The 26,894-nt window shown below is 46.1% G+C and overlaps 2 protein-coding genes across 9 annotated transcripts in view; one reads left to right on the top strand and one right to left on the bottom strand.

The window, feature by feature from the left end:
• The first annotated feature begins 335 nt into the window (after window positions 1–335).
• Window positions 336–5,060, top strand: LOC114582122 (tubulin polymerization-promoting protein family member 2-like). Of its 2 annotated transcripts, XM_028702912.2 has the most exons (4): window positions 336–1,775; window positions 2,360–2,537; window positions 3,354–3,507; window positions 4,801–5,060. In XM_028702912.2, the coding sequence occupies exons 2-4, from the start codon at window positions 2,365–2,367 to the stop codon at window positions 4,981–4,983; spliced, it is 510 nt and encodes a 169-aa protein (XP_028558745.2). In that variant the 5' UTR covers window positions 336–1,775; window positions 2,360–2,364; the 3' UTR covers window positions 4,984–5,060. The 2 variants fall into 2 exon arrangements, with proteins under 2 accessions (XP_028558745.2, XP_028558744.2); XM_028702911.2 differs by lacking the exon at window positions 336–1,775 and having other exon boundaries at window positions 1,782–2,537.
• Window positions 5,061–10,532: 5,472 nt separating this feature from the next.
• Window positions 10,533–26,894, bottom strand: part of NDRG2 (NDRG family member 2) — a 41,097-nt gene continuing 24,735 nt past the window's right edge. For 4 of the 7 annotated variants that reach the window (XM_028701525.2, XM_077917186.1, XM_077917184.1 and 1 more), the window contains 9 exons: window positions 26,770–26,826; window positions 24,419–24,522; window positions 20,468–20,512; window positions 16,634–16,685; window positions 16,414–16,461; window positions 15,143–15,178; window positions 14,320–14,371; window positions 13,726–13,759; window positions 10,533–12,557 (listed from right to left, as the gene is read on the bottom strand). In XM_028701525.2, coding sequence (XP_028557358.2) covers window positions 12,359–12,557; window positions 13,726–13,759; window positions 14,320–14,371; window positions 15,143–15,178; window positions 16,414–16,461; window positions 16,634–16,685; window positions 20,468–20,512; window positions 24,419–24,522; window positions 26,770–26,826 — 627 coding nt within the window. In that variant the 3' untranslated portion in view covers window positions 10,533–12,358. Of the gene's footprint in view, window positions 12,558–13,720; window positions 13,760–14,319; window positions 14,372–15,142; window positions 15,179–16,413; window positions 16,462–16,633; window positions 16,686–20,467; window positions 20,513–24,418; window positions 24,523–26,769; window positions 26,827–26,894 lie in introns of all 7 variants that reach the window. The other 3 variants (XM_028701519.2, XM_028701522.2, XM_077917185.1) reach the window with 2 other exon arrangements.

The following is a 26,894-nucleotide window of genomic DNA, read 5'->3' as shown; positions in this document are numbered from 1 at the left end:
GGGGAGGGGAAAGGTCTGCAAGGTAACACCCCCCAAATTAGGAGTAGAGAACTTCTAGGGCGCTGGCCAATGTTGGCCACAATCAATGGGCCCAGATTAAAGCTACTTGGAGGCCCGGGGTTTTGAGACCTCAGGAGGCCCAAACTTAGTAGCATCTGCTCATGAGAAACAAAACCTTGTTCTCTTCTTTATCTACTCAGTGAAATTAGAACGCTGCCAAAATGTTAGCATTGATAAAAAGCTTGTTTCCTTAGATGCTTTCTGCTTTTTTCTTGTTGGAATTGCCTGCGTTTGGGCCTTCAAAATTTCATCTTTAAGAAACTCCCATCTATCTTGGACTCCCTTCTCTTTGAGTATTTCTCACCATGGGATCTCACCCAGTAGCTCCTTCACCTTTTTGAAATTGGCCTTCTTAAAGTCCAGAGTGCATGTCCGACTACACTCAGCTTTCCCTTGCCTCTGTATCCTGAAACCCAGGATAACATGATCACTGCCTCCCAAGTTTCTGAATACTTCCACTTCTTTGATCCACTTCTCCCTGTTGGTGAGTACCAGGTCCAATATAGATGATCTGCTTGTTGCTTTTTCCATCTTCTGGGAAATGAAATTGTTAGCAAGGCAATGTAAATCCAGGACTGCCAATGTAAATCCAGCACTCCCTGTCAGGGGGCCAATTTGGCCAATGATGCCATTTCCCCCAAAACATTCCCACTGGTGTGCTGGCAAAGCAAGACCACCCACCTATCAATCTCCTGGTGTCATCACGATCTCAGATGATTAATATGTGGGTGGCTGTACGCAGTTATCAAATTTGGCCCACAGGGTGGGCGGATATTAAGATCTGTCCCACTAGGCCAAAAGGTTTACCTTCCCATCATTTTCTCCTCTATAAACCCAACATGGTATATTGTTTTATTTCTTTTATATTGACCTACACTTCGCATATTGCTTTGAGATTCCTTTCTACTGTATTTGATTTTTATGTCATGCACACGGCAATCTCCATTTACGCAGGGGTTCTGTTTCCGGAAGACACGCACAAGGGATTCCCTTCTTCTGCTCCCGCCCTGTCCCCTTTCAATGCCGAAAAGGCACGCGTGTTGGCAGGAGAGCGTGTGCTGATTGCACGCAATTGGGGAAGATGCCTGTGTTGATTTTGAGATCTTGTTTGAGATTTGGTTCCCATTTTGCACATTGTTTTGACAGGCTTTTGTAAAGTACTGGACCTGCACATTGTTTCATGTTTTGAAACTCTTACATATGATTTATATGTTCTGCACACCAATCTGAAATTATTTAGAATATAAAATGATTAAGGAATTTTCTAAATGGAATAAAATAACAACAACAGACAAACAAATCGATAGCCGTTGCTCTAAAATGTACCCAAATTTCAAGAGTCTGTAAACCAGCTTGTGAATCTCTGTGTAACCAGCAACTCTCTGGGTGCCATCTCAATTTCAAGTATGTACAAGAACAGCTATGTGAAATACCTTCCTTTCTGGTCACACCTCTCTGTATTTCTTGCTCCAAAATACTGTGATGTTGGGCCAGAGTTGATAAGATGATCCAGAAGCTAAAACGCTTTCATTTTACATGGAAAAACAACCAGCACCCTGCCAATCTGCAATGCAGAGCAACCTATGATGTCATAGAGAGCTTGACACAGTCACAATGACCACCACAACTTGCACCATCAAGCCAGTGGTGCTTCTGGCTCAGAGCAGGCTATCCTTCCTAGGAGGAACAGGGCAGGGGCAGAACATCTAACTCAGGTAAGCCCAAGCTCAAATTAGAGCAGGGGTGGTGAAAATGTGGACTTCTAGAAGCTATTGGTATATAACTCCACCACCCTTCATTCATCATTGACTTTTCCGACTGGAACTGATGGGCGTTGGTGGCCAACAATATCCAGAGAGCCACAGGTTCTCCATCCTTGATCGGTGTGCATGATTTTATTTGTTTTGTTTTGCTTTGGGTGCTACTTCAAGTTTCAGTTGTTGGGAGTAAGATTCAGGGCAAGGGCGAAAGGCCAACCCTTGTATACAAGTGGTACATTTCAACAGCATTTGTACCTCCTAATATACCTCAGAAAAATAGGTTCTTTTAAGGAATAACCAGGTGTGTGGTTTGATAGACCTATGTGTGCATGAGAGGGGGAGATTTCGCTCCAAAATGTTTACCCCTGGACCTTCTTACACAGCTGCCAAGGAAGCACAGCATAAAACAATGACACCATCACTACAACACTGCTCACCCTCTGCCTTTTTTAATAGCTCAAAGAGGGCTTTCGAGATAGTCTTGCTGGAGGGAACCAGAAACCCACGTCCCTTTTCTTTCCCATTTCCCACTATTGCAGGAGGCATGGCATCTGAGCTGGAAAAGGCCTTCCACAGATATGCTGTGTATGGAGACACAACTGCCACTGGATCTGACATGACGGGCAAGAACTTCTCCAAGATGTTGAAGGAGTGTGGCGTGATGGATGGGAAGCTCGTAACCAGCACTGATGTGGATATCCTCTTCAACAAAGTCAAGTGAGCTGAGGGTGTGAGGGCTGGGTGGATTTGCGTTTGGACAGGCGCTTTGGGCCAACCCCATAGCTAAGGGCCACTGGAAGGTTGTCCTGGTCCAAGCCCTGTGTCCTCTCTACTGTGGAACGGCTCAACAATCCTGCAAGCAAAATCAGTTCAGCCTTTTCCATATGCTGTTATGGAGATCTTCAGTAAGATCATAAGAACCTGCTGAATCAGGCCAGTGACCCACCTAGTCCACCATCCTGTTCTCACAGTGGCTGATCAGATGCTTATGGGAACCCAAAATCAGGCCCTGAATTTGGCAGGAAACCCATAGGTTAACCCTACTCAGAGCTGACCTATTGAAATTAATGAATCTAAGTTAGCCAGGCCCAATAACTCTAATGAGTCTATTTTTAGTAGGACTAGCATTGGATACATCCCATAAGCAATCCTACACAGGAAGCATAATGAGGTGGCAGAGTCCTGAGCTGGACAGATCTTTGAATGCTTCTGGGTTGTTGTTTTTTGGGTTTTTAAAATTCCTATGCAAGTAGAAAATGAGCACATAAGGAAAACTGCAAGCCTGGAACTTTCCTCATGGATTTACTGGTTTCTACATTCAGGGAGCTGGGTGGTTTTTTTTGTCTCCCCCCCCCCAAAAAAAAACTTGGGATGCCATTAAAAATGGTTTCTCCCACCTGTGATGTAAAGTGGTGCAAATCCACACCAAGATTCATGTCAGCTGTAGGTATGACACTGTGTGTGGATCTGTGAGCAATTGGGAGGGTCTGCTGTAGGTGGGGCTCAAAGATGATGCTGTTCTCTTGTCTCCAGGAGCAAGGGTGCCCGCAACATCACCTTTCCAGAGTTCCAGGAAGCCCTGAAGGAGCTGAGCACAAAACGCTTCAAAGGAAAGTCACCCGAAGATGCTTTGGCAGCTACACACCAGATGCTGGAAGGCAAAGAGCCAGGCAATGTGGGGGTAACGGTGAGTGACAAGGAGCTTCCCTGCGAAGGAAGAGCACATCCAAACAGTCCTGCTTCCATCCCCCACCCCCAAATTATTGGGCTCTTTTGGGCAAAACCACCACACAAACTGCCAAGGGTGGACCCTAAGGACCTGTCTACAAAACCAAGTTGCCATGAGGCAGGACTGGGAACCTCAGCTCCAGGGGTCAAACGTGGCTGGAATGTGCCCTTGAACTTCGATAATGCCTCTTGCTTATAGGAATGGGGGACAGGCAGCAGTGGGTGTAGAAACTAGTCAACTGCACTATCACAGAGCTCTCCCGATGGGGCATTTTTGGTGGTCCCACAGGACCCTGAGGTTCAGCTGACCTTTACCAGCAGCCAAACTCTTATTGTGGCAGGCCCTGCCCTGCAGAACACCTTGCCATCAGAAGTCTGGCAGGAGCCATCCTTGCTCATTTTTGGACTTCTTCTAAAAACTGTGTATCATTCAGACAGACCTTTCAGATTTGCCAGCCAGCTCCTCCTGATGTGCTTGACATTGTTCTTGTTTTTGCTGTAATGCTTTGTTTTTCATCCATATATTTTAGATGAAAGTGCGGTTCATGAATATTTAAAGAAATAATTACATTTGTTGTGGTGCCCACATTTACCTCTGGTTTGGCCAACCATTGGCATGTGGCCCTCAGGAAGTTTCCCAGATGGTAAAACGGCCCTCAGGCTGAATCCACCCTGCTTTACTATCTCCACATTGGCAGGTGTCAGCACACATGTTATCATCAGGCAGCTGCCAGGGCCCCTACTGTTGTGTGTCCTAATTCACCTCCATTTCCCCCCTGGCCATTCTTAAATTTTCCAGAATGCTCAGCAAGCATTATATGTGGCACAAAATGAAATTGAACAGATGGCTGCTTCCAGCCCCTTGGTGCTGCTAGGGTCACTGCCACAACAGCCAGGCCAATTGGGCCTCACCAGACCTCTTCCCCATTATTAGACCTCTTCCCAATATAGAGCAGGAATGGACTCAGTGCAATCCTTAGAGCCCAACCACTTTAGGGATATAGTTCCATCCTACCCATGAGCCTTTGCTGTACAGTCAAGGGTTGTGCAGAGCAGCAGCAGTTTGTGCACGTAGTTACCTGCCCCATCCCTAAACTTTCCATAGGCTGGATTTATCCCATGATTCAGGCCCGCCGGCTTGGTCCAGTGTTGTGGGGGCTGGAGCACCCAGCCCACCCAGCACCTATGCCATGACTAATCAGCACCCACCACAACCATCACCACTTAAGTGCTCTGCTTGCTTGTCTTGCAGAAAACCATCGCGGCTGGTGCAGTGGACCGGCTGACAGACACCAGCAAATACACAGGCTCCCACAAGGAACGTTTTGACGAAAGTGGCAAGGGCAAGGGCATCGCAGGACGTGCTGACCTGGTCAGTAACAGCGGCTATGTGGGTAACTACAAGGGGGCTGGAACCTACGACAAGTCCCACTAGATGTGGGGCACAGCCTTCTGAAAACTCTGCCTGTTCCCACTGCCTTGGAAGGGTAGACAATAAACATCTGGCCTGATCTGTTGCTCTCCTGCGTCTTGTGTGTGCCTCTGGTGCCTGAAAGAGGAGAGTGTTAATACTCCCTTCTCCCAATCTTAAGAGCATAAGAACTTAAGGGAGTGCCTGCTGGATGAGGCCAATGGCCCATCTGAGCCTGCATCCTGTTCTTGCAATGGACAGCCTGATGCTGGAGGGAAACCCAGCAAGCAGGAGTCAACCACAAGAGCGCTCTCGTCTTCCGTGATTTCTGGTTGCTGGTATTCCAAAGCATCGCTGCCTCCCAACTGTGGTGAAAGAGCACAGTGATCATGGCTAGTAGCCATCAACAGCCATGAATTTACCAAATCCATCCTGTGGGAGCGAGTTCTGTAGTTTAACTATGCACTGGATGAAAAAGTACTTTCTGTCCTGATTCTTTCGACCTTTCCCAGTTGGGTGTCACCTGTGAATTTGATCAGCACCCCCTCAATTCCTTCTTCCAAGTCGTTTACAAAGACGTTGAACAACAAAGGGCCCAGGACAGAACCCTGCGGCACCACACTTGTCACTTTTCCCGAAGCTGTGTGCGGCAGACACCAGCAAATAAAACTTTCTGCATGTTATGCTGCAATTGTGGGGGTCCCTATGCCCTTTTTTGCTGTGCTGTTTCCATCATGGCCAGCAGAGAGCAGCAGCCTACCACCAATAACCCTAGCCAATAAGCGCTCAAGTCAAAAACATGCCAGTACTGGTCTCTCATCTCCATAGGGTGTGTCTGCAGCAGCTGTTTTCCATGGAACAGCTGGTCCAGTCTTTAGCTCCTCTTTGTTAGTGTCCCTAATTAGGGCTCGATTTCTTCTGCGGCTCATCATCCCCCGCCCCAATAATGTGATTAGCATTTTTAATAAGGAAATTGCTTTTTCCTGCACCGACAGAACATTTACCGTTCAAACAGATGTATAAGCGAGTGCCAGCATTGCTTCAAGAAAAGCTGGGAAAGGTCAAGAAAAGATGGAAACTAGGGAATGAAGAGTAGAGGACTTTCTACAGGCGCTAGCACCATTACGGTTAAATGCTATGAGTTGTATCTAGTGTTAGACTCATTGGGATTAAGGGGCCTAAATTAGTAAAGTCTGTTAATTTCAGTGGGTATACTCAGTAGAATTGACATTGGATACAGTCAATGGTTGTCCATGAATAATCAGAAGTAAACACCACTAGAAGTGCCAAGAGGCTTAGTCTCATGATGTAAGTGCGGCTAGACGTTTAGCCATAATTGGCTTCCTCATAGTTTTAATGGACTTGTTCATATTTTGAAGATAAAGCTATTCTGGGGTGTTTGCTAGATTCAATGAGAATGGGAGATACAGCTGTTTCTTCTAACCATGGAAGAAGATTATTTATTAAATTGTAGATGACATTTCCTTTCATATATGTATCTCAGTAGTGGGACGCAGGTGGCGCTGTGGGTTAAAGCCTCAGCACCTAGGACTTGCTGATCGAAAGGTCGGCGGTTCGAATCCCTGTGGCGGGGTGCGCTCCTGTCGTTCGGTCCCAGCGCCTGCCAACCTAGCAGTTCGAAAGCACCTTCAGGTGCAAGTAGATAAATAGGGACCGCTTACCAGCGGGAAGGTAAACGGTGTTCCGTGTGCTGCGCTGGCTTGCCAGAGCAGCGATATCACGCTGGCCACGTGACCCGGAAGTGTCTGCGGACAGCACTGGCTCCCGGCCTATAGAGTGAGATGAGCGCACAACCCTAGAGTCTGGCAAGACTGGCCCGTACGGGCAGGGGTACCTTTACCTTTACCTTATGTATCTCAGAGGTATTGATACTGAAGTTTTGAGATACCTATTTTGAGATAGGAATACAGTGGTGCCCCACAAGACGAATGCCTCGCAAGACGAAAAACCCGCTAGACGAAAGGGTTTTCCGTTTTTCAGTTGCTTCGCAAGACGAATTTCCCTATGGGCTTGCTTCGCAAGACGAAAACGTCTTGCGAGTCCTGTGATTTTTTTCGCCCCCCCCCTTTTTCTAAGCCGCTAAGCCGCTAATAGCCTTTTAGCCGCTAAGCCTTTAATAGCCGCTAAACCGCTAATAGCGCTAATCCGCTAAGCCGCTAATAGGGTTGCTTTGCAAGACGAAAAAACCGCTAGACGAAGAGACTCGCGGAACGGATTAATTTCGTCTTGCGAGGCACCACTGTAACTGAGTGGTTTTAGAAAATGGATGATGAATCAATTAAAAATTAGTTAATTAGTTAATAGCATAACTTCCACATGACATGCAAAGCATGTTGGAGCCCATGCAGGCTACCTATGTTTCTGTGCGCTGCTCTGGTTCGCCAGAAGCGGCTTAGTCATGCTGGTCACGTGACCTGGAACTGTACGCCGGCTCCCTCAGCCAATAAAGCGAGATGAGCGCTGCAACCCCAGAGTCGGGCACGACTGGACCTAATGGTCAGGGGTCCCTTTACCTTAGGCTACCTATTTGGAGACAGAGCATGGAGGAGTGTGATATTTCTTTTCACTTTGTTGAGCTGATACTTTGCTGATACTGAGGAAGATGCAGGGAAGAAGGAAATTGGCAGAAATAATCTTCTCCCACTTACATTAATGGGGGGAGCAGCTAGGATCTGGAGCAAGCCAATGCATCTAAAAGAGAACGTAACTCTATGGCTGATTTCCCCTCAAATATACAGAAGCGCTACTTTTTGACTCAGATGGTGGGAGTCGGGGAAGCGTGGTGCCCAAGCCAACTCTAGGTGCACATAGTTAAATGGGAATAGTTGTGTGATAATATAATGCAGATAAGAGGACACCTGCATTCCTTTGTGCATCTGCAGACCTGAATCAAGTGCACAGCAGCCCGATGCAGAGCAATACGGATTGTTTCCCTACCCCTCATTCCTTCCACTTGCAGATACCCAAATTATGGGTTTGCTAGTCACAAGGAAATTGTGCCCGACTTGAAATGGATTGAGCCTAAGAGTCAGGGACTAAGCTGAAAGAGGCTTGTTTTTCACCCATGGCCTAATTCAAAGGTCTCCAACAGGACTGCCTGCCCCCCCCCCCCAAGGATACCATGGCTTCAGAGGACGTTGTTTGGCATTCCAATCTCAACTTTTTTTGCGCCGCTGCCTTTTTAAACAAAAGGCCTTCCAGCCTTCTTGCTGGAAGCGGAGATGGGGCCCAAATTCAGTTTTTAGTGAAAACATTGGACACAGTCACATGGTCTCGAGCTGGGATGAAGGCCCAGGCCTTTGCGGAGACAGGTTCAAAACTTCCCCATTCCACAATGATGGATACTCCTTTTGTTCCTTGAAACTAACAACTAACAAAGGCTTTGACCCTCTCCCCCCCTCTCTCTTTTTGGAAGCAGTGGGGGAGAGGGAGCACTTGGCAGCATGAGTGGTGTTTTGGTCTTGGAGCTGCTTGCTGGAGCACAATGGCAGAGGGAAAAGATTTACACTTTTGGCTCTTGGTGAAAGGTTAGCCCTGCAAAGAGGAATGTCAGCTCCACTGGGAGGAAGGCTTGGATGGAAAACAGATCTGCAATGGGGAATTCTGCTGCAAGGGAGTCTCTAAAATCCCTTCCATGGGTGAGGGTTCTTTGAATGCTCACCTACATTATAAAAACTCCCCATGCGTAGTAAATTATTAGTTCAGGTATCTGGGTCCAAATTTGCTATCTGCAGGGAGCGTTTTAGTAAGGGGGGAGCATTAAACACCCCGCCTACCTGCATGGTTCAGTCCAAGCAGGACAGTATCATATTGCTCTACAGGCTCATCCATTCTTTTGTTTCCCTGTGATTTCTAGTCACAGGTCCAAGAAGTTATTCTTTTGTCCTGCTGCTTTTCCTGGGAAAACTTGCTGTTTACTACTGAATCAGAACAAATGTCAATCAAGTTTTCTGGGGATTGTCATTTGTTCTGATTTACAAGTAAACAGCGGATTTCCCTGGGGAAAACCAAAAATCTCTAGAACCCGTGACTGGAAACCATGACACAAACAGGAGTATGGATGAGCCTTACCTCTTCCAAGCCCAGATACAATAAAAGAGAGCTTTGGGATCTCCCACAGGAATATCAGCGAAGTTTTTGTTTGCTCATTATTAGACGCACAAGAAATGATTTGAAGATCAGCAAGTTAAGTTCCCTAAACTTAACACTCTCCTCAGCTGAACTGGCTATTCAGATGATTCCCTCACCTGAAAACTGCATCTGTACATGTCTCTCCCCGCAACTCCGTTGCTTAAATAGCAGCTGTGGGGCTGAGGTGGTGGGGGAAAGATTTGGAGAAGGGCATGGGGTTAAAGGTTACATACTGCCTTTCAGATCACCAGATGCTAGTACTTGAAAGCAAAATAAAACAAACTAGCTAAGCATGACATGCAGATCCTAATCATTGGCTTGTGGTCTTCCTTGATGCATCACATGTGGCTCGGCCACCAATTCTATGTAGCATGTACTCCAGGCACAGGGAGCCTTTTGCCCTCCAGATGTTGCTGGGACTACAAACCCCATCAGCCCCAGCCAGCAATACCAATGGTCAAAGATGATGGGAACTGTAGTCCAACAGCATCTGAAGGGCCATTGGTTCCTCACCCATGATGCAGACTGTGAAGATGAGCTTCAAATTTGATGCGAAAACATAGGGGACTGGATTTCCCCAGCCTTTCAAGCCAAAGTGGAGGTTCTAATCACCACTGAGGGTTGTGAGCAATTATCAGTTTTAGATTATTTGGTTTGGGACCAAAGTATTTCCTGCCCCTTCCCAGCATATGATCTCAAAGCCATAAGGAGGGGAGAGAAACTTTTCGAGTTCTGTGGAAAGAAAAAAAAGGATCTGGGGTTTCTATAGAGTCATGGGTAAATGTGGGCAGGCAGGTCTTACCCTACACATCAGTTTCCTACATGGCCTTACCTCTCTGCCTCCCTCCTGCAATATGGAGGTAATAATATAGACGAACTAACTTAGAGACTGTTGTGAAGATAACTGAATGTGTACAAGCTAAGTCTCATAGGTGGCACCTGCAATGAAATGTTAGAGTGTAAGTATTCCTTTAGGATATGGTAAACTGTAAGGGGCTCCATGCTTCCACCCAATTTCCTTTTCCATTTGACATTCAAGATTTCCGGGCTACCAAGCATCCTCAATCTTCAGTGGGCTGGGTTGCCTGCTTATGGGTTTTTGTGGTTTTTGTTTATAGTGTACTTCTGCAAACCTCAGGAAGCATGCTTGTTTGGGGCTACAAAGCCACTGGCACTTACCACCAGCTTCACTACTAGGAGATGTGAATTGCTTGTGCATTTCCCTGAGGCCTCCGATTGGCCAGTGCAAGATGGTGGCATGGTGAGGCTGAGCCTCGGTCTCTGTCTCCGACCCATCCTACCTGGCAACTTTGGTGTTTCATTTTCATCACAGTGTGCTGGGAACTTCCCTGTCCTGCAGAAAATGGCCCTGGCTTGTTGCATGAATGGGCCACCTTGGCCATAAGAAAAGAAGCAAAAACTCATTCCTCTAGAGACTTTATTGTTAAGAGTCAAAATTCACCATCAATGGCTCTGGGGGAGAAAAAAAAAAACACAGAGCCCACACATTCTCAAATACAACAGGATCCCATTACATGATGGAGTTTAAATTCCAGCTGGAATCCATTTCAAACAATGCCCGTATATACAGGCAGCTGAGCTATTAACCCCCAGTGCCTATTCAGGTTTGCAGAATAGGTAAGGTGACTTTCTAACTGGACCATTGTCTTTTGGGTTCACAAACAACTCTTTATTCTGGGTTTCGACGAAGCGTTCTGTGCCACTCAGAAGTTTACATACTGGATACCCTCACCTACAGCTGGTTCCAAGAAAATAGTTTACCTTATTTGTTTTGGATTCCTTATTCTGTGAGATCAACATGGCAAACACTATCGATACATTTAGGTTTGTTTTTTTTAATACAGCTGATAACATTCAGAGAACTGATACAGTTGGAATCCCGTTACAGAGTTAAGCTGACGCAAAGTTTGCCCTCCACGGCACCACAAGAGCCCTGCTCAAAGCCAGCACCCAGAACCCACTACAGTCAGCCCTTGTTGCAATAATAATAATAATAATAATAATCACAGCCGATAACAGTCGGGAGTCTCCTCCACTCATCTCATTACACAAAGCCAGTATAACTGTAGCCTGTTGACATCTGTGCCTGGCACAGTCACAACAAAGCAATCCGGCTCAAGCCTCCAGCAAGTCTCCCCTCCCAGCATCCCTCCTGAAACATCCTGAAAAAGGAACAACCCCACCCTCCCCAACCCTTAATTTTAGCTTTGCCCAGCCTCCCAAATGCCCCTAACTGCCCAAATCACTCGCTGTCTTAGCAGGAACCGTACATGCACATCACAACGCAGCTACCATCTACAAGGGGTTTCAGGTGGGAAAGAGAATGGCTAAGGTGAGGTGTCTGCATGGGACGGGCAAGGGGAAGGTGAGAAACGAAAGCGAGAGAGATGGTGGGCGAGGAGGAGCAGCTGAGGGCTCCGTTTCTATTGAAGTGAGAATGGGGAAGAGGAGAAGTTGTCTAGGCCCTGTAGAAGGAGCTCTAACCTCCCAAGACAGACGGAATGGACAGAAATCTCAGGAGATGAGGCGGGTCAGGAGGGCAGAGGGATGATGGGGGTGGGGTGAAGCAACTGCCACGCTGGGGGGCACTACGTCAGCATGACAGGAGCATGACAAGTCCTTCTAAGGGGGCTTGTGCGTCTCTCTTGTGAGGTCCTGCTTTTTTTGCCTACGTACACTCCGGAGGGAACAAAGAGAGAGGGAGAGCTAGCAAGGCAATCTGTTGCCCATCCAGGCTACTCCAAGAACGAATCACTCAGAAATCAGGGGGAGGAGGAACCATGGTTAGTTATGATCTAGACAGGAGAGAAAGAAAGAAAAAAAGAAACCCAACGCTAATCCAGACTTCCCTTATTAAGGAACCTAAGTGTGCAAAAGGAGGGAGGATCGAGGAGAAATTCAGAACAGGTGCAGGATGATCTAACAGTTTAGAAAATGTATAGTATTCCATCCATACCTCCCTAGGTGCCGAGGGGGGGTCACTAAGGGAACCGGGGTGGGGGGCCGACACTAGTCTTGAGGTTACGGGAGAGAAGAGGGCAGGGTTGGCGAGGGAGGGTGTGTATGTGTTGGGTGAGAAGGAAGGGTCAAGGGGAGTTAATGTTTGTTTTAAAAAGAGTACAATTGCATCCCATCTGGGCCTCCCTGGACGTTTAGTACCGTTAGGGGAGATCGTCACATGGCCCAGTGGCCGGAGTGCATTGTGGGATAGCAGAAGAAGTCCTGTTTAGAGGTGGGAGGCGGCCTCGTCCCCTGGCCCGGCACTCAGCAGGACACCTCCATGGTGGGGGCTGGCGGCTGAGGTGCCCCCGCCTCGCTGCTCTGGGACAGCGTGCGCGAGCGGGAGCGGTTCCCGTCCCCTGAGGCGGCACTGGACAGAGAGGCGGTGCGCGAGCGGGAGAGGCGCGTCATGCAGGACGAAGCCACTGTGGGGAGGAGAAAAGAGAAAGGGGTAGAGTCAGACAAAGCTCCTGCATGTAGCCAGACATAGTTCTTGCTCCTCCAAGGCAGGGTGAGCAATCAGTGCAAGGCCAGCATAGTCTTCACATGGCCACTGCAGCTTCTAAGACACATTTGGGACTGAGCACCTTGGGGTGTGAAATACGGATCTGGAACTACCAGGGAATTGTGCAACACTTGCTGGTTTTATATATGTGTAAAAGCTCACCTTTCTTCAAACTCCCAGCACCTGTGTGCACTGAGACCCGCAGAGCAAGTTAAGGGCTGACCAGGGCAGTGGGAAGGGAGAAGCATAGGCACCATCTCTGGGGGACCCTGGGTTCTGGGGCACCCACAAAATTTTCACTGTGGTTGCACGTTGGGCCTTTTGGGGCCTATCGCAGCAATAGGAGGGGCTGATGGGGCCCGTTGAGTCTGTGCGCCTCACACTGTGTGATGTCACACATGTGACATCACGCACGCACACCAGGCACCCCCAATGTGAGGCAGAACCCAATGCAACTGGGCAGGGGAAGGGAGAAAGACCTTAAGGCAGACTCCTCTGGGGAAGGCTCATGCAGCAGATTTCAGATCATGTGAATAACTGGCATAGTCATCAACAAGGCCTGCGGTCCTGCTCCCTCCATCACTTATTGCCATTTTGCATTGTATCCTTTCTCCAAAACAAAGCCATGCATCATCACCACTTTCTTTCCCCCACCCCCAAATATTTTGCACAGTCAAAGCCTAGATTGGGGTGCAAATTGATCGAATTTGTACATAATTAGGTCATTTGCATAACATGTTGATAATGTGAGCAATTTTGTTTTGGAATGCAAACTTAGGGTTTGCATGGTGCAGAACTGCGGCAGTCTTTGTTGTCCGATAGTGTCACACAACGTACGGCATTATACAAAGGCACATCACCAGCCTTATTGACTTAGGTGCATGACAGAAATCCAAATAAACCAAATTTTGCTTTCTCATCGTCACAGCAAACAGCTCAGTGTGTCCTAACTGGAGGTGGTGTAAGTGTGAGTTTTAGAGAACACGGGAGTGAGGAAGTCACAAGGGAGGGTGTGCAGGCAAGTTGGGGAGAGAGTGTGTCAAAGGGTTATAGGTGGTTGGGTGGAAATACCACAGAAGGTACCTGACCCCTGACTCAGTTTCTTGTCCAGTACATAAGGGACTGAGGAGAAACAGGAAAATATACCTCAGTCTACAAAGAAAAGACATGCCCCCCCCCCCGGGACAAGAATTCACTGCTGGGCACTTTTCAAGGGTTTTGGTCAGAACTGGCTTCAGTTTCTGGACACCCCCAGTTCCCAGGCAACTTAATCTAAGAGGCCCCCAGGAATGTCACAAGAAGGCGAATGTCAGCTGGGGGAAGGATGGAGGGAACATGGTGCTTGGAAAGAGACAGATCCCTTCGTTACTGCAAGGGGCTATGGGGAGCGCTGTAACTGGGTGCAGGGCCCAGTCAAGGTGGAGACAGTGAACAGGGTCTTCAGCTGCTCACAAAGGAAGGAAGAAGATTGATCTCTTAGTGGGTCTCAGCCCTGGCAATCACACAATTGGATCAGCCTCTGATGTTGGCCCTAGTAGTAGTCACAGGAAACCACACAGCTGAGGTATTGAGGGGACGGGTATTCTGAGAAACCTCTGCTCTGGCTCAAACATTCCCAGTAATGCATGCCCTCTGAGGGATGTATGGAGGACGGGGCAGAAGGTCTAAGATCCAATACTCACTGTATCCCATGCCTTGTACGAAGTACTTGAAAGCCTCAGTCAGTTTACCAGGCTGAAGGACGGAAGAGAGGAAAGAGAGAGAGAGCCAAGGAAAACATCAGTGGTGTGCTAACATCAAAGTGGAAACATAACCAGCCAATCCCTTTTTGCATCGTATTTGTAATCTTGCCTCCCTCTTTACAAGGTAAGTACTTAAAAAAAACTACCCCACACCAATGCTTGGGGTTGGAGGCAGAAGAACCCACAATAAGTTGGAAAATGTCTGGCATGTTAACCTCTCCAAGTCAATTTGGGTAAAAACAACAACACACAGTTAAAAAGCAACAATTGGACATAAGTTCAGTCACATTTTGGGAAGGGGTCTACACCCAGTTTCAGAACAATTTTTCTAAGAATGTTGAGTTTTATTTTTTCTTATCCCTAAAAGTCTGATATTCTGGGGAAGCAGGTTTCTTGTACAAGATCTGTCAATCTATTGTAACTGATTGGTCCTACTAGAAAACAGCAACAGTCCAGAAGCACCCACAGGTATATATTTGCAAGATATTGGGACCTTGAAAACTTTTGTGAGATGCATTTGGAGCTGGAGAAACAGCAGCAGGGAAGGGGAAATTAAGCGCTTGCTCTCCGAACTCTAAACCACCCCTTCCCAAAGTGACTTTTCTATTTAAATTGAAGAAGTGTGCACAAACTTTTGAAGCATGTCCTAGCAGTAGGTACAATGCATTGAGGAACATTAGGGAGGGTTTAACTAAGTGCAGCAGAATAGACAGAATCCAGTCCTGCCCCCAACCCTCCCACCAGTCATGCCAGCCTGTCTCACCTGGGTCAGCTGTGGTTGTCCTCCAGAATCTGCCATCTGAAAGAAACAAAGAGAAACCTAAATGGGGAGCAACTGTCTACAGGCTGGAGAATAGGCAAGACTAAGGAGGAAGACCTGGCCATCTCTCTTAAGTGGCCGCCTCCCACTCTTAACGATTCTCTGCAAAGCACAGGTGGTTGTTCAGTGACAGCAGAGGATGAGGAAAAGTTGAATTTGGTTAGTATGTGTGCGTGGGAACCTGAGCTGATTTCTGTATAAACATGAATAGATACACCAAAGCTTTGACACCAGTGGAACATCTGTCACAATCTACCAAGAATACTCCTGTGCCCTACCGCCTAGCACAGAGAATCTGTGTTCAGAAAAATCCTGCCCCTCTCCAAAAGGAAACCTTAAGAAAGCATTTATGCATTCATCCTTCAAAGATTTAAAGTTATATAAACAAAGAAGTAACTGTGGTGTGTGGTGTGTGGGAGGCAGCAAAAAAGATTTAGGTAAACTTTAGGAATCTCAAAAGTGATGTTATGGGGATGGTAGACAAGCCCTGAAAGACAGAGGTAGAGGAAGTGGGAGGTGTGGGGAGACAAAATGATGGTCATAGAAGAAACATGGAGCAACCAGGTTTTTAACATTGAATTTCATGGGTATTCTTAATAGGTTATGTTGCTTTATGTAAGGTGCTTAGAGATTTTTGTCAGTGATTGTATATAAGTCTAGCCTAATGAAATAACAAATGGGAGAAGGGATGATAGAATATTTGATTTATGCACTTTTTGCCTGTCAAATCTATGAAGACGACCAAATCGGATTGGTGACTTGTATTATCTGAAAATTTCCAGGCAGGACTTCTGAATGGTAACTGGCCTACCTTTAGGCAGATTCAAACAAGTTATTAACAGAGATTGTGGCTAGCTTTCTCTTTCTGACGACAAAGCATGAAAGGAAATCTCTCCTGATCAAACCTATCCTGTATGGCTGCTGTTCTCATGCATTACAGTTTTTAATCTGGTTATGTTATTATTTTGTTCGGCTCACATTTAAGTTCCACATTTTAAGGTATCATGTTGTAGATCTCATTTTAGACATTCCTGCTATTTTATATCATTTATGCATTGCAACCCACTGTAATGTATTTTGAATGTTATGCTATGTGTCGCTGTTGGCTTAATTTTGTTGAGGTCTACAAAATAACAAAGGTACAGCAGCAAAGTTAATGGAAGCCAAAAGCTAGACTGGCATCCCCTGCAGTGGCCTCGAGAGGCATTGCTTACCTTGAGGAAAGAGGTCTGGGTAGGGTCCAGTTTGGAATTGCACTCCACCTGGCGGGAGAGATAATGGCAGCGTGAGGATAAAGAGCAGAGCCAAAGTGAGACAATAGGTATCTTAGTTCCTGTCAAAACCAGAAAGTAGAGGATGGGCGGAAGGTCCAATGGCTCCATAGTTTTTTGGTGCTGTGGAATTTTTGAGAAGATATGTGGCACCATCACTCACCACTGCATCTTCATGAGGGGCCTGGTCTCCCACCACCAGCATCACAGGACACCTGGCAATGTGGAGAAGAAAAATGTGTCAGAAAGTTAAAGCTGCTGTAAAGGTTGCAACTCAGCTTACTTGGGTCTTGAAAACAGGTGAACAGCTTTTGAGTTGGGGCATCAAGAGCCCTACTCTGCATTTCATGAAAAGCTAGACAGCCATGGTGATTCGTAGAGGGGGGTGGACCCAAACCACAGTATGGTAGTACTTTTATTAGGACCAAGAAAATGTCAAAAAAAATAGCAAGCAAGCTTTTGAGTTCTCCACCAGTCTTGAGCAAGCTAAGCAGGATGGGGGAGCGAAGAAGAGAAGAAATGTTTGTAGGTTGAAACAGTCTGAAGATGGGATTCCAGCAGTCTGGGCCCTTGCAGACTCCTGCTATTTTCAGGTGGGATGCAGTCACAGAGTGGCAAATTCAGGTTGTGCAATCAAAGCCGACAGGGCACTTTTTTTGCACAACGAACTCCGGGATGGGAAAATAGACTTGAAGTATCAGATCACATTTGCTTCCTGCAACACCACACCCCATAATGTCCCCACAAACAAATAAAAACGGATGATCATTAAGCAGGCTGCCCGGAAGCGGCCTACAGGCTACAACAGCCTCCTGCAGCCTAGTGCTCTCCAGATGTCTTGGATGGCTGCGCTGGCTGGGGCTGATGGGAATTGTAGTCCAAAACATCCGAAGGGCTCCTGAGGTCTCTGGGTTGGGAAGGGCTGTGTTACACTGCCCACAGGAGAGCAGCTGCACTGCAGGAGAACTCTGAAGACTCCCCTCTCCCATACAGGCAGAAAAAGGCAGAGGACAAAAACTGCAGTGAAGGAGTAGCTGTTGGCTGCCTTCCTCCCGCCCTTGCCCCAAGTGACTAATTTTTCCCAGGCACTCAGAGGAAGAGAAGTTGGGGAAGTTAGCTGCTAAGAAAAAAAATAAAATAAGAGGAGATAAACAACAGAGGGGGAGAAGCAGCCAATGATTCCTCCTCCACTCCAATTGATCTCTATCACCTCCCACTCTCTCTGACTCTCGGTGCAGGAGCTATTAGAAATCACAACAAACAGATCTCTCATGTGGTCAATGTAACATGTAGTTATGCTCTCAGGTACTGCTGGTGATATGTCAGGCCTCTCTGGGTGGTGGGGACAGCAGGAATCCTTGCCTCAGTGTCAATCCAGGGCATGTCTATCCTGGAAGTTTGTGGAAAAGGGGACCTGGCAATCAGCTACACACTCTTGCACACTCCATCAGCTCAGACCCAGCCATTTTGTTTGGGGTGCAGAGGTGCTTCCTAAGGTTGTTTAGCAACCACAGTACACTACTGATACCCTCTTGTCTCAGGGTCAGCTCAGCCCTAGAGGCCATACAGACCATTTTGGGTGGGTGGAGAGTGGCGTCAAACTTCGAGAGCCACGCAGTTTTACTGTCAAAAACCCTCAAGGGAGGAGCACACTACCCACCACCCTGCGAACATTTGAGGAAGCAGGGCAGCCGCCATTTCCCCAGTAGCCGCTCCATCTGCTCACTCCATCCAATTGTGAACCAGGGGTACAAGACTCCAATTGGGAAGACCCTTAAGGAAGGACCGCAATCTCCCTGTAGGTGATCAATATTGGGAACAGCAAAATTATAATTACTGATTATTATTCATTATTGTATTGTATTTTGTATTTTGGGTCTACAGACTGCAATAAGGCTGTGTGTGAATTTTTCTTTTGCCTGGAGAAGCAATATAGCTTGAGCCAGCCCAGGCCCCTCATGAAACCTGGCACAAGAACCAAGGCCTATATCCAAATTCTACAGAGATGGAAGTCCTCCTTCCCATTAACTTCCCATTCCAGCAGAGTTTTGCTGTTATAAAAGGGTGTGCAGCTGAATTTTGTGTCAATTCAGGGTGTTGGTTTCTTTTTGAAAATAAAATAGCTCAACCAAAAGAACAGCTCATGGTTCCTCAAAGGAGCAAGTGCACAAGAATGGGAAACTCATGAAGATGAGCACACACACAAAAATCAGGGTTATAAACAGCTTTTTCTGGGTCCCTCTAAAGAACATAGTCAGGGCCCCTCCTTTTTATTGTGAATTCATGATGATGTTGGGGAAGTTATATGTGATTCCACTTTCAATACTGTTTGTGCCTGCAAGTTTCAAGGTGGACATACTGCTTCGTTTCCAATTGGTGCATGCCCTGTGACTTCCTGCTGAAATCCTTTAACTTTTTATACTCAGATTTTCCACTTTATTCCCCCCCCCCTTTCATTGCCCTATAGCACAAGAGTGCCCCTCCAAATGGCAATGCCATAACATCGGGGAAGCACTGCAGAACAACTTATCAATGTGCGGACCTCTGGTATATATTCACCACTATTGCACTATCATTGTGCCAATGACATAAAGACATTTAGGAAGCTTCCTTGTACTGAGTCAGACAGTTGACCCATCTAGCTCAATCCTGTCTACATTGACTGGCAGTGCCTGTCTAGCCCTACCAGGAGATGTCAGGGATTGAATTTAGGATTTTATGCATGCAAGACTTTACCACTGAGCTATAGCCCTTCCCAGTGGCAAAATGCACCTGGGGGAATCTGGAGGCGCCCTCCCAGGGGCCTTTCCATGTAGCCCCTGCTTGATGCCTGCAGAATTGGCTCCTTTTCCTCACTGGTGTGCCCAGAAAGCTGGCAAGTGAGCATGTGACAGTAGCGAGGATTTTTTGGGTGGCAGTTTCTGGGGTCTTGACAGATGCCCGTGGATGCTGACCTACTAAGTTGGGATCAGTGAAAACAAGAAGGAACAAAAACTGCAATGCAAGATTGCCTTCGTTCAGACACAACGTAATAAATTGCTATTTTTAGCATCTCTCTTTCCACATCCCTCTTGCCACCCCTGGGAGTTATTCACAAGGTCACACCTTTTATTTTCGATTAATTAATCATGCAAGCCAGTCCCTGAAGTGTCAGAGTGAAGAAAATAAAAGAATTGCTGGGAAAACAGAGCAAGCTTGTCACTAATTAATCTAAAATAAGATTAATGAGGATGAGAAGCAATGCAGGAATAGGTGGGAAGGCACTGACGCATCTTAAAAAATTCTGCTCTTCCAGCTTTAACTCCTAGAGATTCTAAAGTACTTATATATGTTTGAATGCAGAAGTGCTTTAAAAGTACAGTCATACCTTGTTTTGCGACTGGGATCCATTTCGGAGCCCCGGCCGCTAGCCGAAAAAGACGCAGGGCAAAGTGCCGCGTCTACGCACGCGTGCGGAGCAGTTTGGGCTTCTGCGCATGCGTGAAGCGTGATTTATCGCTTCTGTGCATGCATGAGCAGCAAACCCGGAAGTAACCCGCTCCGGCACTTCCGGGTTTGCAGCGGACATTCGCCGGAATGGACGCTAGACAAGGCGGATGTTCGCGGAGGTATTACTGTATATAAATAATTGCTAATTTTTCAACTTGCCACTGTTCCTATGCCTTTAAGCAATGCTTAATCTGCAGGCTTTAGGTAATAAGTTTCATATCCAGTTTCATGAATAGCTGCACTGCTAGCACCCCAAGCCGCTGTTCAAAGGCACAAGAGCAGGCCAGACCAGTTTTCCTGTTCAGCTGGCAACCCTCTTAATGTGCATCTTTTTCAGTGCTTTGTTAGGATGAACTGTGCATCAAGTATCAACCTGAGCCTCTAATCTGTATTTTAAAAAAACCAATTCCCTTTGCTGCTGACAGCATGTGAGCCCTACCAGAAGCAAAGGTGGCAACTTGAGGACACAAATGTGTGAAAGCAAATGCAGGGGCTGGCTGGCACTCACTTGAAAGTGATGTCTCCTCCGCGCTCCAAGCTCAGGTCTCTGCGGCTGTAAGGGGGGAAAGAAGGGAATTGTGAGCTTATTTTTTCCCCAGCCTCCTAAACAAAGGCCTCCTTATGCAACCCGCTCCCTGCCCCTGCATACGAATACCATCACTAGGCTCTCCATATGCTGGTCTCCCTTGTTATATAACTCTAGGTCTAAGAGTTGCCAACCCCTAACACTTCAAAAAAGTGCTCCTCTGTCTTGATCACTGTGGCCCTTCCAAACATCTCCTCTCCATACAATTGTTGAAGGCACATAAATATCCTCCTAATCCAGAAGTTGGCAACCTTGCCAACTTTCAGGACCAAGCGTACTGGTCAAATACGAAGAAAACAAAACAATCCCAGCACAATCAGTTCGAATTCTGCAGCCAACCTACATCCTACACCAAGCAGAGCATAATTCTCTAACCTGATGAAAATTTGCATCATCCTCTTATTTTGCATTGTTCAGTTGCAACTGTTTTAAAAAGTTTGCATCACTGAGGATACGATCCTGATGTTTACTCCTGGGGAGCGAGGGGCAAGGGGAATCACAACTACTTGCCTTTTCCATCTCCTTCTGCCAGTGGAGAGGGAAACTGCTCTCAGTAGAAGCGCTGAGCTTTGCTCAACGGGTGGGAAGTTGCCCCTGGGGCATTTTGGGGTGGCATGCTGAAGCCTTGACTCTCGTGTCACATCCGCATCATGCATTCAAAATACATTTAAAGTGAACGGCTTCCCCCCAAAGAATCATGGGAACTGTAGGGAACATGTTCATGGGAACATCTCACAAAAATACAATTTCCAGCACCCTTAACCACCTACAGTTCCCACGATTCTTTAGTGGAAGCCATGTGTTTTAAAATAGGGATGCGGGTGGCGCTGTGGGTTAAACCACAGACTTGCCGATCAGAAGGTCGGCGGTTCGATTCCCTGTAACGGGGTGAGCTCCCGTTGTTCGGTCCCTGCTCCTGCCAACCTAGCAGTTCGAAAGCACAAAGTGCAAGTAGATAAATAGGTACCGCTCCAGCGGGAAGGTAAACGGCGTTTCCGTGTGCTGCTCTTGTTCACCAGAAGTGGCTTAGTCATGCTGGCTACATGACCCGGAAGCTGTCTGCGGACAAACGCCGGCTCCCTCAGCCAATAAAGCGAGATGAGCGCCGCAACCCCTGAGTCGGTTACGACTGGACCTCATGGTCAGGGGTCCCTTTACCTTTACCTATGTGCTTTAAAATAGGGTTGCCAAGTGTCCTCTTTTCTCAGGACACACCTTCTTTTTCAGGGGTAAGATTTGGGGCAAATTGCATTCATCTGCTTTGAATGTCTGTCATAGGATCCTCTTTTTTTGCTCTTCAAAATATGCCATCCCTAATATATACTATATTGGACGCCTCCGCTGCATTCACCTGGAGCTAGCCCAGGGGAAAGAAAAAAAACATCATTCCCACCTTATATCCTGGCTTGCAGGGCTTTAGATGTGGGATTGCTTTGCCTTTCTGTTTTTACTAGTCATATGGCGAAGCAAAGAAGTATGCAAGCCATACCCTAATGTCTGGAAATCTTATTCAGCCACTCATCCAGCACCTGAGATTTCTCGTTGGCATTGCCAACAGACCTTCAAACATATTCTCGCAGCCATGAGGCCTGGAAACTTGCTTCTTCCTTTTTCTTTTTATAAATAAAGTTAAGATTCTCGGAAGATTGAATTCTACCACCAATATAACATCCTGCATTTCCCCCCCTGCAGCTGCTGCAGAATCCCAGCACACACACACACACACACACACACACACACACACACACACACAGACACACACACACACACACACAGACACACACACACACACACACACACACACACAATCCTCCCTGTGTCTCATCCCTTTCTCTGGGCCAACCAAATGGTGCAGTGACTAAACAACTGCAGTTATTATTTATCATTATCCCATCTTTTCACAACCACGCACAAGGCAGCTTACGTATGACTGAAATAATACAAAGGCTTCAGTCATCTGCCTTTTAACTTGAACAGTCCATCAGTTCATTGATTTACATTTAAATAATACACACCAGCATATTGTCAAACCCTTTAAACAGAGCAGCCTTTCTGAGAAGCATGAGGTTAAATTTATGAGTGAGCAAAAATAAAAAATAAAAAACAAGCAGCAAGTTCATTAGAATGGCAACTTCTTAAACTGTGTTCCATGAGAGGAAATGAGGATTGAAGGAAATTATTAAGGGCTTCCGTGAACCTAAACCATCTACCCATGCCCAGGTTCAGAAGGATCCTTTCAGCTCTGGTACACCAGCAGAACACAACTTACATTTAAATTAAAACATGTGAATTCCCTCAAAGAACCCTGAGAACTATAGTTTTTTGAGGGTGCTGGGAACTGTAGTTTTGTGCAGGGTAAATTACAGTTTGCAGGATTCTTTGGGCAAAAACCACATGCTTGATATATGCTGTTAAGTGTATGGTGTATACACAACATCGCTGTGGGGGCCTGTTTTGGGCCCTTTTTAGACTAACACTCATATTGACACCAGACGGCGGCTGTGTTTTTTCCTCAAACTCTTTTTACAACAGTGCCCTGGAAGTTGAGTTATGGTGAAATAAAAGACAGGGTCGTCATCCAGAACTACAAAATTAGCCACACATAGGTTCTATCCCCAAGACCCTGTAGGAATGGAACGGGACCAGATGGCACTTCTCCAAGGGCTCCCTCAACTTTGGAAACAGCCACCGCTTTCCAATCCATTTCAGCTGGAGATGGGTGATTCTACTGTGATTCTGCATTGAGTCTGAACGGATGTTCGGCTATTCCCCAAAGGAGAGATGCAGCAGAACCACCCATTTCATCCTTGCATGAGTCACACTGCCCTGGGCAGTCAGGAGACATCCTCAGAGCAGTGAGCCATGCGGTAACACACAGGGTGTGCTTCTCTAAAGGCAAGTAGTTCTTTCAATAGAAAAAGCAAGCAGTTAAGACAGAACAGAAAACCCGTAGCTGTCAGAAGTCCGAGGAAAGCCTGTGTGGGAATTAAAGAGCATTTCAGTCACAGGGGGCCTTGCCATTAGGTAGAATGAGGCAATTGCCTCAGGCGGCAAGTGCTGGTGGGGGGGAATTATCATTCTGAGCACCCCCTGGTTGTACCCTTCTGTCACTTGCTATGCAGCCAGTGCTGTGCAGCCACAATGAGCCTGCTGTCCTCAGTCCTTAGCGCTGTTAGAAGTGCTAAGCAAAACTGAACTGCCAGCCCAGTTAACCTCTGTATGTGGAATTGCGTGCGCATGCAAATGTCTTGTGCCAGTCCTGGTTCCAGTTATTTATTTAGATACCTTAATATTTATATCCCTGCCAACTACCTAACATTGCTAAACTCTAGTCTGCTGGAGAACTAGAGGCCACCAGGGCTTGAGCAGGGAATCTGCACCTATGTTATTGTTATTATTATCATCTACAACTTTGTTGTTGTTGTTGTTCATTTCATTTCTATGCTACTTTATATTTTTAAGAAAAACACCACAAAGCGCTTTACAACCCAAATTAAAACATCGCATGAAACATTCCAAAATCAAGCATTGCAGAAGAAGATAAAATATAGAATAGATGTTCAAAGCAACATAATTGACAAGAAAATAAAACATCTCTTAAAATTCAAAAGAAGACATTACAGAGGGAACATATCCCTGCGCAGTAAAATCTTATTGGTGTCTGGACCAGCCCTGCCTACCCAGGCTGGCCACTGGGTGTACCTAGGCAGGAAGAGGTCTAATAAAAGACTTCCTGCTTAGTCTGGATCTGTTTCTTGCACAACAACTATCTTTCTTGCTCTGGCTTGCTGCTGCCAACACAGCCTTGTCATGCCCTCACGCTGGTCTTTGATGCTGTGTCCCCACCCAGGTAAGTCCTGCCCACCCACCCACCTGTTGTAGCTGCTCCAGTAGAGCTGGATATTGGGCAAATTGGTTGCATTACTCAGGACATGCCGCTGTTGTTGCACCAGCTCAGTGTTCTTGGACAGTTCCTCCTGTGGAAGAACATAAACGGGGTGTTAATGCAATATCCTAATCCCACTCAATTAAGACATGCCGTAATTAGTACATGGAAATGCTTATTTCTGTGCTACGAAAAGCTCTGCTATCTGATTTCCACAGATCCGAACAGTAACAAGAACAGGCCAAGATATTTTCTTCGGCGAGTTTGGCAACCCCAATCACTTCTCTCAAATGTAAATTACATTATTATTATTTTGCAAAAATGCAAAGGATGCCAAACATCCCCTCCCCCTAAAAAAACACTGGCCTGTCATCAAATCCACACCATTTTTTTTTTTAAGATGCATAATTGGATACCAACTCCAGCCATCCCTTGTTTAGAGAAAGCAAAACCATCTTCATTCATTTTCATCAAATTTGCAAAACAGGCCGTGCTCTGGCCCTCGAGTTTAGATGGTGATTGTTGAGGTAACCGAAGCTGACATTGTGATGTGCCTCTCTTCTTCCCCTTGTTCTCCAGTCATGATTCTGAACATCCAAAGTTGCTAATCCTGGCAAAACTGAGAAATGTGTGTGTCTCACTCACAGGGCCAGGCATTGCTGAAACCCAGTTCAGTTGGGACTGCTGTGACATGGATAACACAGAGCCCCTCAGTTCTTCACTCAAACAAGGGAACTATGCTGGCATTTCCCCACATAGGGCCATTTCCCCACATAGTGGCTCAATATTATTATTCTCTATTATATTTATATCCTGCCCTCTTTCCCGAAGGAGCCCAGGGTGGCAAACAATAAGTGACAAAACAAGAAAAATGTCTTTAAAAGCATCTTAAGAAATCATGAGGTAAAGTGAAGTGGTAACCAGATGGTGGCCTTTGGAGACAGAGACAGCTTCTCCACTGAGGAAGGGTCAAGTGGGAAGTTCTCCTGAGCAAGCCCTATTGAGAAGAGTGGGGACTACCAGAGATTGCCCACCCTTCATTTGAATGGATCTTTTTCAGAAGAACAGAGGACATTCCATATTTTCTATTCCTTCTGCCCACTTATGTCCAGGCAGAAGCTATTCCACCCATTATTCTCTTCCTATAGTTTTGTGTACCCTTTCCATCTTTCTTCCCTCTGTTGTTTTCTCCACTTTTTAGAAATTTAGATTTTAGTTCCAGGTTTTTGGTCATAATGCTTAAAAAAAACAACCCGTTTGATAGCATTGATTCCCCACCCCCTAACTGTAATAATTATTACCAATATACCAGTCAACCTGAATACAAATGGAGTGGTGGTGGTGGTACCTAACATTTAAATGTTGGAACAAAATAAATATATGTTGGCCTTAGGTTCACTGAATAGGTCTGGCGAGGCTGGTTTTTTTAAAAAAGATGGAGATTTCTTCTTTTGTTTTATTACTCTGTAAAGTGACATGCACAACAGTTATACGTGCAATTACTTTTGTTATTAAAATAAACACACCTGCATAAAACTCACAAATATTACAATCAGTGAGGGTAATCAGTGAAATGCAAGCACTATAGAAAAATTACATAGCTTGGAATAAGGTGCAGGGTAAAGCACAACCATATAATTTCCTGGTAATTTTGCAAAACAAGAGAGAAAATAGTTGGAAAGATAATGTTGGAACATTGACGATGGAATACCTTCTGTACTGATGTGTGACTGTTGCTGACATTATTTGCAGTGCCAGGTTGAAATTTTATTTACCCAGCCATTTTAACAGTTCACATTGATTAGTCTGCCTTATTGTTTTAGCTGCTTCTATACTGACTCCATGAAGATGTCTTGTTGTTTTATTTATGTTATAAAGGTGGCCAGTTTTAACCATGCTTATTATATGCTGATAAAGAGCTGTCTACACAAATATGTGGTAATGTATATATAGCAAAAAGTGGATTTAAAGTATGAAGTAAAGATACAAAAACAAGACAGTGTTTTTTAATCAATAATAATAATAAATCCATCAAGTTCTAAATCCATGAATTTTAAAGAATGGTTTCAGCTTGATCCCACACCAACCTTCACCAATCTGCTGAGCTCCAATGGTTTTGGGCTATAGGTCCAACCCACTCCAGACAGCATGGCTGTGCTTACTGAGGCTGATAGGACTTCCAGTTCAAATAATCTGGAGGGTACCAGGTTGGCGAACGCTCTCCCATCACTAGAGAGCGTCTTCTCAGACAGGGGGGCATCCCTGGTCTATTCTATCTCCAACACACTGCTCCATGCACCAACTACTGTCGCCCTTCTCCCCTCCTGCACATGCTTACCTGGCTGAAGAGATGCTGCAGAATCATCTCAGAGTTGGAGGATGTGAGGCCAGTCAGCTGAAGAGAGAAACAGAATGAGATTAGAGAAGATGCAAAAGTAGACACTGGTTTGAATGGGCCAGATT

The sequence above is a fragment of the Podarcis muralis genome, chromosome 13 (genome assembly GCF_964188315.1).
Source record: "Podarcis muralis chromosome 13, rPodMur119.hap1.1, whole genome shotgun sequence".
NCBI lineage: Eukaryota > Metazoa > Chordata > Lepidosauria > Squamata > Lacertidae > Podarcis > Podarcis muralis.
This window is presented reverse-complemented; position numbering and strand designations above follow the sequence as displayed.

Excerpts from the sequence above, each read along its gene's own strand:
- LOC114582122 (XM_028702911.2), top strand. The coding sequence starts at position 2,176 with ATGTTTACCCCTGGACCTTCTTACACAGCTGCCAAGGAAGCACAGCAT. Across the intron at positions 2,538-3,353 it reads ATCCTCTTCAACAAAGTCAA|GAGCAAGGGTGCCCGCAACA; the intron begins GTGAGCTGAGGG and ends TCTTGTCTCCAG. Across the intron at positions 3,508-4,800 it reads CAGGCAATGTGGGGGTAACG|AAAACCATCGCGGCTGGTGC; the intron begins GTGAGTGACAAG and ends CTTGTCTTGCAG.